Source organism: Ranitomeya imitator, chromosome 2, assembly GCF_032444005.1.
Source record: "Ranitomeya imitator isolate aRanImi1 chromosome 2, aRanImi1.pri, whole genome shotgun sequence".
Classification (NCBI taxonomy): Eukaryota; Metazoa; Chordata; class Amphibia; order Anura; family Dendrobatidae; genus Ranitomeya; species Ranitomeya imitator.
Window position 1 is genome coordinate 104,013,442 of NC_091283.1, and position 15,041 is coordinate 104,028,482.

Here is a 15,041-nt window from a genome sequence, read left to right on the forward strand (position 1 = left end):
TAAAGTAGAGCTAATAATGGAGCCCTTTCTAAAATTGTCAGCTTTGGGTCGATGTTATGAATACTCTGCCCCTGTAACTTCCGGATTATGCACCATGCAGCTTTCCTACTTTACTTGCCTCCTAAATACTCTCCTTTTGGGTCACTCCTCCCCGTTATTTGGTTGTCTTTAGTTTAAATTTCTATCTGTCTATCTATCTACTCGGGGAACGTATTTGCTCACTATATTTAAAGGGAGTCAGTCTAATGCTAGGTTCACACTTGCGTTGTGCAGTCCGTTCAACACATCCGTTAAACGGACTGCACTAACGCAAGTGCCGACTTTGGCACTGCGCTAACGCAGATGGAGCATCTGCTAGCTCTATCTGCGCTAGCAGTGACGGACCCGGAAACGCTGTAGCCCGCGTCTCGGGTCCGCCACTCAATGACAGCACATCGCTAGCACACGCCCATTGTGGGCGTGCGCTAGCGATGCATTCGCCATTGCCAGTAATGGCGGCGTTAACGGACTACGTTACACCACGTTATGCTGCGGTGTAACGTAGTCCGTTAAACGGGTTCACACAACGCAAGTGTGAACCTAGCCTAAAAGGCATTTTTGGGGTGACAGGCTATACGGTGATGTAGGAGACTTCACCCCTATAGGAATCCTAGTGACACTGTTACTAGTTCGGTGCCTGTGAAAACAACTGTCTGAAAAGTACAAAAAGTGTTTTTTTTTTTTTTTTCTTCCCCGCCCCCCCCCCCCCACAGCAGGCACTTGCATTTATGACCTATGGATACATGATATCATGATGTGCAGTAGCAGTTGAGCCTGTGCCCTGCCGCAGTCTATGGGAGTGATGAAGACTGCTATTTGCAGTAGTCCACTGTGTCTGTCAGCTCTGAGGACATTGAATATGCAATGTCTGGGCACATGCCAATCCTCCACATCAAATTAAACTGTTTTGTAGCTCTTGTAGGCAACCGAGTGTACTCCATCCGAGCAGATAATGTAGATAACGACTACATGAAATGTGGAGGATGATTATCCTGGCAGCATGAACCCTTCTTGTATTACACACTGCTGTAAAGGGTTCCCCATTGAAGAACATTCTCATTCAGATGATAACATTGGGGTGGATAGGAGAAGCCTTTTTTTTTTCATTCATATTAAAACAAAAAACTGATGGTTAAAACTTACATTTGGTCCAAAACACTGACATTCATACACTTTTTTTTTTTTTTTTTGCATATGAAAAATAAAGGCCATCTGCCTGAGGACATAAATAGCGTCAGAAGATATTGCTGCTTTTAGTGTGTAATGTATTATACACTGACAATGTACCTGTATTCATGGTATCAAAAGATGGTGGGACAAAGATTAACAATTGTCATGGTGCATGTGCTAGAACCTGTATAGCTTAGTATATCCTCAACATATAGTTGATTGTAACTGCACGTCCTGTTATCCCCTTGGCCCTGCTGTGTTCAGTAGTTGTCAAGCTAAGATCACATTTAGCACTGCACTCTCCATCAAGCACTAAGTCGGGGATTATCAGAATTCCTGAAAAACTGTATTTGCCTGGAACCACTATAGAGCTCCAACATAGTCTGCCAGGGTTTTCTGCGTGTCTGGGGGAAAAAAAAATGCTAGGTCCGTGTCCTAACTGACTGACTTACCGTATAAGCCGATGCACCTAATTTTGCCTCGAAAAACTGGGAGAACGTATTGACTCGAGTATAAGCCAGGTATGCATTGTCCCCTAATCCCTATTTTGGTATGCATGGCTCCTTAATCCCCTTCCTTGTCTGTATGCCTCCTTAATCCCCTTCCTTGTCTGTATGGCTCCTTAATCCCCTTCCTTGTCTGTATGGTTCCTTAATCCCCTTCCTTGTCTGTATGGCTCCTTAAGGGTAAGTTCACATTAGCATATGTGTGCAGCATATCATCTGCATGCTTACGCTGCGTTTTTTTTATCCGCATCAGCTTACGTATGACCCCCCCCCAAAAAAAAACCACTGCGTGTGCATGCATTTTTGCCTGTGTACATTGTTTATGCGCATGCGTTCAATATTTCCCGGTGGGCGTGTCTGTCAGTTCCTGGACATGCACAGTCCGAAGTATGCAAGCGCATCGAACACATGCGTATGCATCTTTGCCTCCCAATGCATTCCCATAGACAGTAATGCGTCGTTTTGACGAACTCATGCGCATGCCAGCGCATATTTGACGCAACAAAAAATGCAACATGTTGCTTTCGGCGGGCGCTGCAAGACAACGCATGCGGATGCATCCGCATGTAAACTGATGCCAATGCATGTCCTGCGTACACAATGTTAAATATAGGTACGCAAGACTGATGCGGATCTGTATGAAGGCATACGCTGCGCACAGATACGCTAATGTGAACCCGGCCTAATCCCCATCCTTGTCTGCATGGCTCCTCAATCCCCATCCTTGTCTGCATGGCCCCCATGAGAAAAGCATAACAAAACAAAAACATCCTACTTTTCCTGCGCATCCTTGCAGCATCTCATTCCAGTGCCAGCAGCTCCTGTGGCCGAGCGATCACATGTTCCCGGCGGCTGTAACTGGGTGCTGTAAGAGAAATGAATATTCATTGCCAGTGCAGTGAATATTCATTTATCTTTAGCAGCGGGCACAGGCTTTAGCCGCAGGTGCCGGCTCCTGCCTCTTGTGACCCGCTATTTTGCCGCTCCCCGCCGTAAACTGGGACAATGACTCGTGTATAAGCCGAACACCACACATAAAGAGCATGCTTTATTCCATAGATTTTAGACCAGATGAGGCTGATGTAATTTCTTTGAAAATCTACGTCCGAATGGCTGATCATATCTGCTGAGCGGTCTGTGTGAGAAAACTGTATCATGTGGAGTTTAGAGCACTTTCCCTACATATAGTTCTGGAATAGGTAGGCATTGCAACCATCGCATGGTACTGGATCAGTGGGGGTCTCAGAAATTTGATTTACCCACCCACCACCAGTCATAAACTGGTGGTATATCTTTGATGTGCTATTGCAGTTTGGGATGGTAATACCCTTTTTAAAATGTGCACCTCCTTGAAAAACACTTGGGAGGATCCTATTTTGTGTGTTTCCCGACGCCATATCTGTGTCACAACCTGGTTATGTACACATCTACATGACTGGAGCGGTGCCAGCTGCACTTCTAGTCTTTCTAGTATTTGAGTAAAACAAGGACAGTTTCCAGATCTTCACCGCAGCTGAAGATCTGGACCAGCTGGCAGAAAGGTGAGGAAAGTGACACAATAAGGCTACGTTCACATTTGCATTCTGCCGGGCTGCGTCGGGCGCAGCCGTGGCGATGCATGCGCCATGCGCCCTTATATTTAACATGTGGGGCGCATGGACATGCGTTGTGCTGCGTTTTGCGACGCATGCGGGTTTTTTTTTTTGCCGCAAGCGTGGAGCGCAGAAAACGCAGCAAGTTGCTTTTTTTTTTTTTTTTTGCGTCCAAATTTTGGCAAAAAAGGACGCATGCGTCGGAAAACGCTGTGTTTTAGCATGCTTTTTGTTTGCGTTGTGCGTTGCGTCTTCGACGCAACATCGCACAACGCAAATGTGAACGTAGACTAACAATCCAGTTTTGCACTGTTGGTGATTCAATGCAAAATCTACCTGGTCTCATCAGAGGCTTGTCCAGTGCATGAAAATCAGACCACACATGGATGGCACCAGTACTAGTGATGAGCGAGTGTACTCGTTACTCGGGTTTCTGAGCATGCTTGGCTGGTGTCCGAGTATTTCAGTGCTTGGAGATTTAGTTTGTCGACTGCAGCTGCTTGATTTGCGGCTGCTAGACAGCTTGAATACATGTGGTGTTGCTTAACAAGCAGGCAGTCCACACATGTATTCAAGCTGTCTAGCAGCTGCAGTCGACATAAACTAAATCTCCAAGCACTAACAAATACTTGGAGAAACCCAAGTAACAAGCATACTCGCTCATCACTAATCCAGTAATTGATATTGCAAGAATAGGGTTAAGTTTTGTAATTTTATTTATAGGTGAAAATCGCTGGTGACGCACATGTCTAAGGGCTTGTTTTCACTTGCGAGGAACACGTCCGTGTCTCGCATGTGGAAACGAAGCTCTGGTGCCGGCACTCCGGAGCGGAGTGTGCGGCTCCATGTGTTGCTATGCGGCCGCACGCTCCACTCCACAGTGCCGGCGCCAGAGCTTCGTTTCCACATGCGAGACACGGACGTGTTCCTCGCAAGTGAAAACTAGCACTAAAACACGGACACCAGTACCCTTTATTCTTGTGTATGTGAAAAACACTGTGTGAATGAGGCCTTACATGTAGCATTTGTTGTGAATTTACAGCGGACTACTCGCTGTGCAGTACAAAGAAGGAAATCTATAGTGAAAATCCATAAAGAACGACGGGCTGTAGATCTACAATGTGCAGCACAAGTCAACCCTTTACATCACTTTTTTTTTTTTTTTTTTTGCAGCACTGGGATGAGATTTATTAAACTTTCATCTACTTTGCGGCTATTGTAATACACTAGATTTTGTTGTTTTGTTCATTTTTGCCGGAAATCTGAACTGGTGGATTTCCACAATTCATCTGTTTCCTAAATGCCTGTAAATGGGTATTCATTTCACTAGGGCTGTTCCCTCTTACAGCACTATAGTTTCCTCTTTATGCTGAAACCTTTTAGGTTGTCCACTATTTTTACATTGATGGCCTATCCTTAGTACAGGTCGTCTATGTCTGATCGGCTGGGGTCTGACACCCGGCTCCTCTGCCGATCAGCGGTTACCGGTGGTGTGCGCCAGCCAGAAGTACCCACTTGCCCAGCTGCTCCGTCTACTTGTAGTGGCTGCCGCGGGCTACTACACATCTGCGTCCTATTCAGATCAATAGGTGTGTGTGTGTGTGCGCCCTGTGGTGACCACTGAGTACACAGAGCACTGCAGCAAGTGGGTACCTCCGGGCGGCGCTTGCCAACACTGCCAGCTGATTGGTGTGTGTATATATGTATAATTATTTTTTTTTTTTCTAACCGAAATCCCTCGCCATGTACATAGCACGATTTCAGAAGAGATTGCATTTATAATTACTGATCACTTCTCTTTTATTCTTCCACAGGCCAGAGGGAACGCCATTTGAAGACGGTACGCTATTATAATTTCCATTAGTTGATCTTTCCTTATACCTTGCAGTATTTTTGATAAATGGCTTTTACAAAAGTGAAAAATCTCCCCCACTGCATGAAATATGTCCCACATAATTACTCGAAAAGCAGAGTCTGGCTTCAGCAGCCCAGAGTTCCCATAATTAGGAATATTTGTGGTCCAATCCCATGTGCTCCGGTGCTTGGTGTGCAGTGCGGGCACACAGGACAGGCTGCATTAATCCACTCGTCACAGACTTTTCACAGTGAAATCTAATGATCTTTCATAGCTTGTGGTTGAGCTTTGGTAAACTCTTATCAGTCTTGTAAGTCCGCAGGCCCTCTGTGAACTTACCCCTGAGGAGTTTACCACCTACATTGCTGTCATATGTGAACATTGTGACTGCACAGTCATGTTTCCACTCTGCTGTATGGTAACTCTTCATTGCAGCCAGCAGGAATGGCTGAGATCATGGACAGCACCATGTCTCCTGTAAACCCTGGTCTGTGCACAGAACGGCAGCCTTGCTGGACTAGGAAAAGCGCTTTCCCATCCTAACTCCCCAGACTAATGTACAACAGAATGCTCCCATCTGAACAGCAAGTCTCTCATCTGATAACTAACTTGGCGGGAGACTATCACATGTCATAGAGGGTGTGATGCAGTGACCCCTGTAACAGGTAGGGGGCGCTGCATGGTCTCCCCAGTATACGCACGGAGGCGTATTGGGGCTGAGAGTGCATGGCAGTTGCATGCATGGATGTGATTATGTGACAGTCCGACATTGTGGTGAATGGCCGATATGTGTCGCAGAGAGGGAGTCTGCGTGGTAAGTCTGATGCAATGTTGTTCTGGGACCTGTAGTCCCTCAAGAGTGTATATGTATGGTGTAGTTGTAAGGGAGACTTACTAGGCTAGTTGTGTGAGATGGGCGGAACAAACTAGCCACACATCCACACTTCCACCCAGGGGAGTGGCTAAGGATATATAATGTGACCAGGGTGTGGGTCACATGGTTCCTGTGTGGTTCCAGTGGAAGGTCCTGGACAGGTCACATGCTTGTGTGTTGGGAGGTCCTGGGAGTAGGACCGGATCCCTGAAAAGCGCACAGTGGAACTGTTGGGGAAGCTACCGTCCTTCGGTGGGTCTGAACTGACTAAGATATGCCGCAAAGGCAAGTTGGCGATTTCCGTGAGGCAGCTTTCCCAGAGGACTGACAAGGAGTCAGCAGGTGGAGCAGGAGCTCCCGTCAGGTACCTGTACAAACTGTTGGTACTTGTGATATGAACTGTGTGGTAACCCACGGCAACTGGTCAGGAGAGGACCAGCGTGTTTAGTTGCTGCAAACCGTAATGTTGTATGTTGGTGCTTGTTGTGCTCCATGGACATTGGTGAAGTGTACGGCATACGGACACCCATGGTAACTGGGCAAAGTGAGGCCCAGCATGCTTAGTGTCCGTGAGACAAAGCCGTGTTTGAAATGTACAAGATAAAGCTGCAAGTTGGTGCCTGTTGTGTTATGAAATGTGAACTGTGCATAACCCGGTTTATGACCCTTTAATAAACCGTATGGACTGTTTTGTGTTCAACAATCGTGCCTGACTACGTCAATCCCGTGCCAAGCGAGTGTCCCCCCCCCCCCCCCCAATACACTTAGTGAGAGCAATCTTGCAAGGGTGACTTATGGCAAACCAGGCTACCATGTTTAAAGTCCTTACAGGTGTTCTCCAGGGCCGACCTGTTAATGACACATCTCTGGGCTCTCTATATCAGATCATTGGGAGTCAGACACCCGACATCCCCACTAACCAGCTGTTATCAGCTCTTGTATGGGCCAGATGTACAATGTGTGGTGGCGGTGTTGGTGTTCTGCACCTCAGGAGGGGCCACTGTACAGAGCTGTGCTGTTCTGGCTGCCACGGAAGCTGATTAGTGGGGGCGTCGGACCCTCACTGATCTGATATTGATGACTTTGAGGATAGGTTTTCAATATGTTGGTCCTGGATAACCCCCCTTTTAAGCTATTCAGTACCACTTGTAATACCATTTGTTTGTGGGTAGAGCTGAACAGTGCTATCAGCAGAGAATCCATCCACTTGGCGGACCAATGTTCACCCAATTGTGACACAGCGGTGAGGTAATTTGCCATTGTGGTCGGCGGATATTCGACTGCGTGTATTGGCTGCACCCTATGCACAGTAAATAGCAGTGTGCTTAATTCTATGCTTCTGTTTACAATAGGTGATGCTTTGGTGATGATTTGAATAGAGAACAAGACCAGCACATCCAAGCTAGTGTGAACAGGCGCCAACCAAAAAAACTTATAAGTTGAAAAACAATAAAGTTTGCACTATTATTTACCAAGAATGATTACTCTAGAACAGGGGTGTCAAACTGCATTCCTCGAGGGCCGCAAACCATGCGTGTTTTCAAGATTTCCTTAGCTTTGCACAAGGTGCTGGAATCATTATGTGTGTAGGTGATTATCACCTGTGCAGTACAAGGAAATCCTGAAAACATGACCTGTTTGCAGCCCTCGAGGATTGCAGTTTGACCCCTCTGCTCTAGAACATTGAAAATGCATTACTGCCATAGAAAATAGGAAAAGAGGGCTATACAATGTACACATATCTGCAAAAATTGCTATGAAAAAAGGAAGGTACTTCACGCATAAATTGGCCAATATGTGAGCCCAATTGCCACGTCAAGGCATCCTATTTTGTCACCACTCCTGGTAAAAAAAAAAGCCTACAATTTATGGGTCAGGAGTGGACCAGATAACTACTTAAAATGACGTGGCAATTGGGCTCACATATACTTTTTATGCGCGAAGTACCTTCCTGTTTTCATGGCAATTTTTGCAGATAAATATTTCATGTGTACATTATATAGGGCTTTTTTTCCCTATTTTCTATGGCAGTAATGCATTTTCAATGTTCTAGAGTAAACATTCTTGGTAAATAATGGTGCAACCTTTGTTTTTCAGCTAAATAATTTGAACACCAAATTCAGAAAGGCCCCATACGCAGTTGGTCTTAGGCTACATTCACATTTGCGTTGTGTGCTGCGTCGGCGACACAACGCACGCAAAAACGCATGCAAAACGCGTTGTGACGCATGCGTTCATTTTTATAGCGCAAAAAAATGCAACAAGCAGCGTCCTCTGCGCCCTGACGCTTGCGCCCGAAAAACGCATGCGTCCCAAAACGCATGTCCATGTGCCCCCCATGTTAAATATAGGGGCGCATGGTGCATGCGTCGCCGCGGTTGCGCCCGACGCACCGCAAATGTGAACGTAGCCTTAGTGCATAACATCAGTGTAAATTCAGAAAGGCCCCATACGCTGTTGGTCATAGTGCACACCATCAATGTCAGCCGCAACCTCTGTCAGCGATGTTACAAGTCACAAATTAGAAAGGGAATGGGTGCACAAAAAATGTTTTAACTTCTCCATGTGATCAATTAGGTGTAAGTTTTATTGGTTCACAGCATGTGAAAACATCGGTGAGCGGGCGCTAGTGGTCATACAGGAGGCTCCGGTGTTGGCGTCCTGAGCATGGTAATCATGGATGACTGTGTCCTAGAGGGTGTATTCTCTGCAGTAAATAGTCACCTACCCCGTGGACACCACACATGGCTCACTGCACCGTGCTGGACACTCATTTTGACATTTAGAAGAACTGATCCAGCAACATGTACAGACAGTTCTGTGCTGTGTAATTATAGACAACGGTAAACTAAATGGTATGGGTGCCACTAGCTGAAGGTGTTCCTACAGACTGGAGCTGTACAGTCAGTGCTGATGGTGGTGGACATTTGAGGGACACATCCATTAGCCAAGGGGAATATTATCTCCCAAGTTGTCCGTTTATCCAGAGCTTTCTTGTGGAAATACAACGTAGAATTATAGGAAAAGCTGCTCCCGAATGGTTTCATTATGGGGAACACAAGTATTTTAGTAAAACTGACCTGTCTGGAGAGAGGACAGATCCTCTTTGTGACTTTATTTTGTGCCAATGTGTGGCATTAACAAACACAACTTGTGACATTTGTACTTTCAGTCTATTCTTGGTTTCTCTAAGGCTTCTTTTACACTTGCCATGATTTTTGCGGGCCGTATTGCCATAATTTTCACGGTCTGCCACAAAAATCTTGTGGATCGCTGTTGTTCTGATTTCAAATACTAGGAGAAAAACTATAAAAAAAAAAAAAAAAAAAAAAAAAAAAGCGTTCCGCAAATAGTCTTTACGGTTCACTGCAAAAACAAGCTTCCGTTGTTTTTGTGGCCCCATTGATTTTTCAATGGGGGCTGTGTCCTTAAGCTGCGAAAAATATCAAGCAGGCTTGATTTTTTTTTTTTTTTTCACGGCCGTATGGCGCTCCGACGAATTTTTGCGGCCCCATAGAAATGTATTGGGGCTGCAAAAACATGGCAAGTGTAAAAGAAGCCTTAGGGTATCGTACCCAAACATATTTTTAGTCTAAAGGCCCCCACACACATTAGACTGTCGGTTAAACCTGCGGCTATAGCCGGGGACAGCAGACTGTGTAATGTGTATGGGGGCACCGGTCGGGAGAGATGTCTATAATGAATGTCCGATTACAGATTGCCGATGGCATTGTTCTGCTGGAGGTAAGCCGCCACCCGACATCAGTCAGCAGCTTTCTCATAAACACCGGAGCTCTCCAGTGTATGGGAGAGTCGGCTGAGGTGGCCATTGGCCAAACAATTGGTTGTAGCATCTTATGGATGCACTAGGGCAGGGGTCTCAAACACGCGGCCCCTCCGGCTCCTTCATGCAGCCTGCAGGCGCATAGGGCCCTTAACGATCGCGCTCGCTCCAGCAGCCGCCGACATCCGCGCTGTAGTGCAGTGTATTGCCGCGCAGAGACCGGCTCTCTGCACAGCAATACTAGTGTCAGTCGCAGCCTATCAGAGGCCAGCAGCTGACATCTGCGCTTGGCAGTGACGTCATACGCCGCTGCGCCGGGACGCAGATGTCACACTGCACTACAGCGCGGATGTCGGCGGCTACTGAAGCGAGTTTCGATCATCAAGGGGTCTGTGCCTGCGGGCCACAGGAGCAGAAAGGACGCAGAGGGAACGGAGGACAGCTGAGAAGAGTCTTTTTTTTTTTTTTTTTTTTTCTTCTGTTATGTCTGTGAAAATGGGGGGGGGGGGGGGGCGGGCTGTCTCTAATATATGGGGGGACCTGGATGGGGATCCTGTCTGTAATATATAGGGGGACCTGTCTGCAATATGGGGGGGAGCCTGGATGGGGCACATGTCTGCAATATGGGTACGTGGATGGGGACATAATTACAAGAATAGGACCAGGATGGGGACGTTACTACAAGGTGAGGACCAGCATGGGGCACATTACTACAAGGTGGGGACCAGCATGGGGCACATTACTACAAGGTGGGGACCAGCATGGGGCACATTACTACAAGGTGGGGACCAGTTCAAAAGGTGTATAGAGAAAAATATGGTATCACTAAAAATGTCATTTTGTCATGCAAATAATGCGGCCCCCGAAACTAAATGTTTTTCCGTGTGCGGCCCATAAACCCAGCCAAGTTTGAGACCCCTGCACTAGGGGGTGAAAACGGCATCCGTGTCAGTACAGCGTATTTACACTGGATAAATATACAGACATGCCGTGTCCTTCTTCATCAGGTCTTTCCTTTTATTATTCTATCGGCTTTCCAGGTGTTTTTTGGGCAGACCGGAGTTCTAGTCACTTTTTAGTTGGGCAGTCATCACAGCATTTACTACCATAGAAATTCTTTCCAGACCTTGTATGCTAAAATCTAGGACCCCGTTGTTTCCTGAGACCAGAAGGGTATTTGTGGCAGCCTGTATTCTGCTGATGGCAGTGGCTTCAGGAAATCTTTTCATGGTTTTTCTTCCAGTTTTGTAGCGTCTGGAATACAATAATGGCAAAGTGTTCAAGAACTTGGAATAATGCTTTTCTCTACTGTATGGTGTAACGTAGACTCCACTCTAATCACAGCAGATATCTTCCCCCAATTTGGTGTCAATTACGTTGGTAATTACTATGGTGTGTTTATACGGCCATGTTGGCTGTAATATGGTCAGTCGTGTAGCTGTGCCCGAACCAAGCAAGCCAGATGAGTACACGGCCCCTCTAAACTGCTTTAGAAACTTCTACATTTCTAGATCTCCCAAGAATTGACTTCTGGGAGGTTATTCCTGACACAACAGGATTTGTCCAATACTGATCATGCATATATTGTGTGTGTATATGTTGTGTAATGCTGATCTCTTTTCTATATCTGTTCCTTTTTAGGAACCTTTAAACTTACGATAGAATTTACAGAAGAATATCCCAATAAACCACCCACAGTGCGATTTGTATCAAAAATGTTTCATCCAAATGGTAAGTGCCACCGCTGTTTTTTTTTTTTTTTCTCCTGAACTCCCCTTCTCCATTTTGGTTTCCTTTCTACCCAAGTGCATGGAATGGAAGGAAAATGTGACCTTGACTGATGTAGTGTACTGTAACCTGCATGACTTGGGGTGTGTTCCCACAGTCAGTAAACGCTGCGGTTTGGACGCTGCATTCATCCACAGCGGTCAGATGTTACAGCATAGTGGAGGGGATTTCAAGAAATCCCATGCTCACTATGCGTGCATCGGTGCCGCGGCTCACTTGCAGACATGGGCATGCGGCACGTCTTTCCAGACCGCAGCATGTCTATTTTGCGGTGACGCTCAGTCTCCACAAGATAAATGTCACCCGTACAATGTATTGGATGCAGTGATTCCACACTGTTCGATGAACACCTGTGGAATCGCCTGCGTTCAATAGCTGGCAGCACTTTGGACAGAGCGGACATGTGCTGCGTCAAGAGCTGCCTAATACTGAATGTCTGCACATACCTTTTAGTCATTCATCTGTCAATAGCAGGGGTGGGCAATTAAATAGGCATTTCCATCTCAAAGATCCTATTCCAATATTTAGTAGGGGTATTAATTATATTAGCAAATACCTCCAATTAAAAATGTAGTGTAGTTCTTCTGATTCATAGTGAATTAGTGGTTGCAACCATGGATACCTAAGCTATTGCCATGCCTTGTACATGGGGTATGCGACAAATGTAGTATAGTTCTTCTGATTTCCTAATTGGAGGCATTCACTTATTATTATTATTATTAATGATTTTATTAGTCCCACTACATATTACTGGGATGCAATTTGGCCATTCCCATCTCCAAGATCCTGAGACTGTCTGTTTTGGCAGGCCAAACAAACTGGCCAAATTTAATTCAACTCATATTTTTTTTTTTTTTTTTTAATTTTCCTTGACTATTTCATTATTTATTTTTACTATGTGCCTAAGAACGAACAGGCACGTAGTTGCTAACTACATGGCTAGTGCCGATCTCTGATGGCACAGATCGGTCACAGACTGTTCCTGTCTGCGATTCTGCTGATGTCACATAGCATCTTCTCATCACTCTGCTCTGTTGATGGGGTGGGACTGCCAGCTCTTTGCTGCATAACTGTGGGAAGCCAGCTGTCAATCAGCAGATGCCAGCTGTCGCGCCCCTCAGTCCAGCTGCCCTGTATACCTGGAGCAGCTAAATCGCCAGCAGGAGCCATCTGGGACCACTCAGTCAGTGCTCAGAACAGGCAGGTAGTTCCCTCTGTTGGTTTTTAGGCCCATAGTGTATAATTTAAACAAAAAAAAAAGCCCTGGACAATCCCTTTAGCGCTTGTCCATCTTGACTGACAGTTACAGGCACTGTCATTATCAAACCTGAATTTACCTGTTTCTTACATGTGTCCTTCTGCTTTCCCCTCAGTATATGCTGATGGCAGTATATGTCTGGACATTCTTCAGAATCGTTGGAGTCCAACATATGATGTCTCTTCAATTTTAACCTCTATACAGGTAGGTGCAGTTTCTGTAGACTGTCTAGCACTTTGTATAGTAGCATCACTGTAACACTCTTCTTTGTTCTTTGTAGTCTCTGCTGGACGAACCAAACCCAAACAGTCCTGCAAACAGCCAGGCAGCTCAACTGTACCAAGAAAACAAGCGCGAATATGAAAAAAGGGTTTCCGCAATAGTGGAACAGAGCTGGCGTGACTGTTGACACTGGCCCTTATGTATGAACACTCTGATCGAGAGGAAACATCTATATATAAGAAGTGTTTGAGTGATCTTCCTCTTGCTAGAATCTTTACATTTACATCAACTGCAAAGTGGCTGTTGTGCTGTCACTGACTTCCTTAGCCCCAGCTGACGCTTTTCTCCCTCCCCCTCGGACACCTGAGAGCACTCGTGTTGAAAACAAATGTACCATACGTGGGTTACTTGCAAAAAGGTGACTCTTCTGTGATCCAGTCATTTACTGTTATACGAGAGCCGCCGCCATCTGTGTCTCTGCTGAATAGACTGACAGGTCTGACGCCAGACAAAGACATTGGGCTTGTAACACTGCTCATGTGGATTTTTTTTTTTTTTTTTTTTTACTTTTGGTTTTAGCAGGCTTTATATTTTAATGACCTTCTCGACATTCAGGATTTGCAGGTTGGGTAAAACATTGTTCTTAATTTAATTCAGTGTTGCTCCTTTGTTTCATCCTCACTTTGTCTTAGGGGGAGACAAAAAAACAAAAATTGGTTTAAAAATGTTTTTATTTTCTCCACCTCGGCAAAAACTTCCACTGTTTTGTACTGCCGTGTGGGGGGTTGTTTTCAGGTAGCGCTGCGGCATACGGGCAGTAAAGGATTACCATAGTCATACATGAACTTGCTTTGTACAGCTTGGGAGGAGATTTATCAAACTAGTTCAAGAGGGGAAAGGTGGAGGTGTTGACCATCGTAACCAGTTACGTGGCAGCTCTGACTTTTCAGAGACCCTGAAAAATAAGAGGACTCTGGACAACTCCTTTATTTTTGTCTGTGTTATTCTTGTCTGTGCTTGCCTTATATCACTAAGAGGAAATGTGCATAAGACCACCAGACGTCGTCTGCAAGAAGTCTTGGTGACACTGAGAGGACCCTAAAGGTCGTCCATTATGTAGCTGCCCTACAACCAGCAGAGCCACATTGAGCAGATTCTCAGATAGCTAGGAGTTGGATGACCGCTTATAGATTACGTGAATCGGGCACTTTGTTTTCTAATCGTAGTTAATATACCTTTTGTTTAGTTCTACTGAAGGAGCAATTTATTTTTCACTTTACACAAGTAACCCATGTAAAACTGTACATCCTAAACTTGTAAATAAAACAAAATGTAACCTACCTGTGTTTCCTATGTAACATCAGAATTTTGGGCAGCTTTTCTCCACTTTTAGCACATCTATGAAACAAAATACTGACAGGAGGGTAGTCTGCACTATTTAATAGTGTAGTGCTTGGTTTTGTCTGTTTTTTGGAACTGTTAGGTGTTGTCAACATGTACACCCAATTTCCAGAGTTTTTGGGATGGCAGCTGGTCCATTCTAGAATGCCCACAGGCTGCTGCCATCTTTTCAAAGCATCCAAATTGCACGGTCTTACCTGTGTCAGTCTTCACTGGGAAAAACAGACAGCACTAGGATGGCATCAGGGTCCTGTTTTGGATCAAAAATGGACATGTCTCCATGTGGGATCTACTTTTTTTTTTTTTTTGCTGGCACTGCCCACGTCATGTAAACGGCCCCATAGACTACATTGAAAAACAGACATGAGTGAGGCCTATTAACTCCAACCACCCACCACCTGAAAATCATTGAGGCTTATGTCCAGCAGGCAACTGTCACCATCACCTGCACTTTGTACTACTATAATGTAAAATACCATTTATTATTGCAGTATGAAAGATCACACACACGTCTGTTAGGCAAAGGCCTAAAGTGGAAAATCTAAAAACACT

General features: G+C 45.4%; 1 protein-coding gene across 1 annotated transcript in view; it reads left to right on the plus strand.

The window, feature by feature from the left end:
* UBE2A (ubiquitin conjugating enzyme E2 A) overlaps window positions 1-14,428 on the plus strand; it is a 17,977-nt gene extending 3,549 nt beyond the window's left edge. The window contains exons 3-6 of the mRNA XM_069747096.1: window positions 5,122-5,147; window positions 11,462-11,551; window positions 12,982-13,070; window positions 13,147-14,428. Of these exons, the coding sequence (XP_069603197.1) occupies window positions 5,122-5,147; window positions 11,462-11,551; window positions 12,982-13,070; window positions 13,147-13,275 (334 nt within the window). The 3' untranslated portion in view covers window positions 13,276-14,428. The remainder of the gene's footprint in view (window positions 1-5,121; window positions 5,148-11,461; window positions 11,552-12,981; window positions 13,071-13,146) is intronic.
* Window positions 14,429-15,041: the final 613 nt, after the last annotated feature.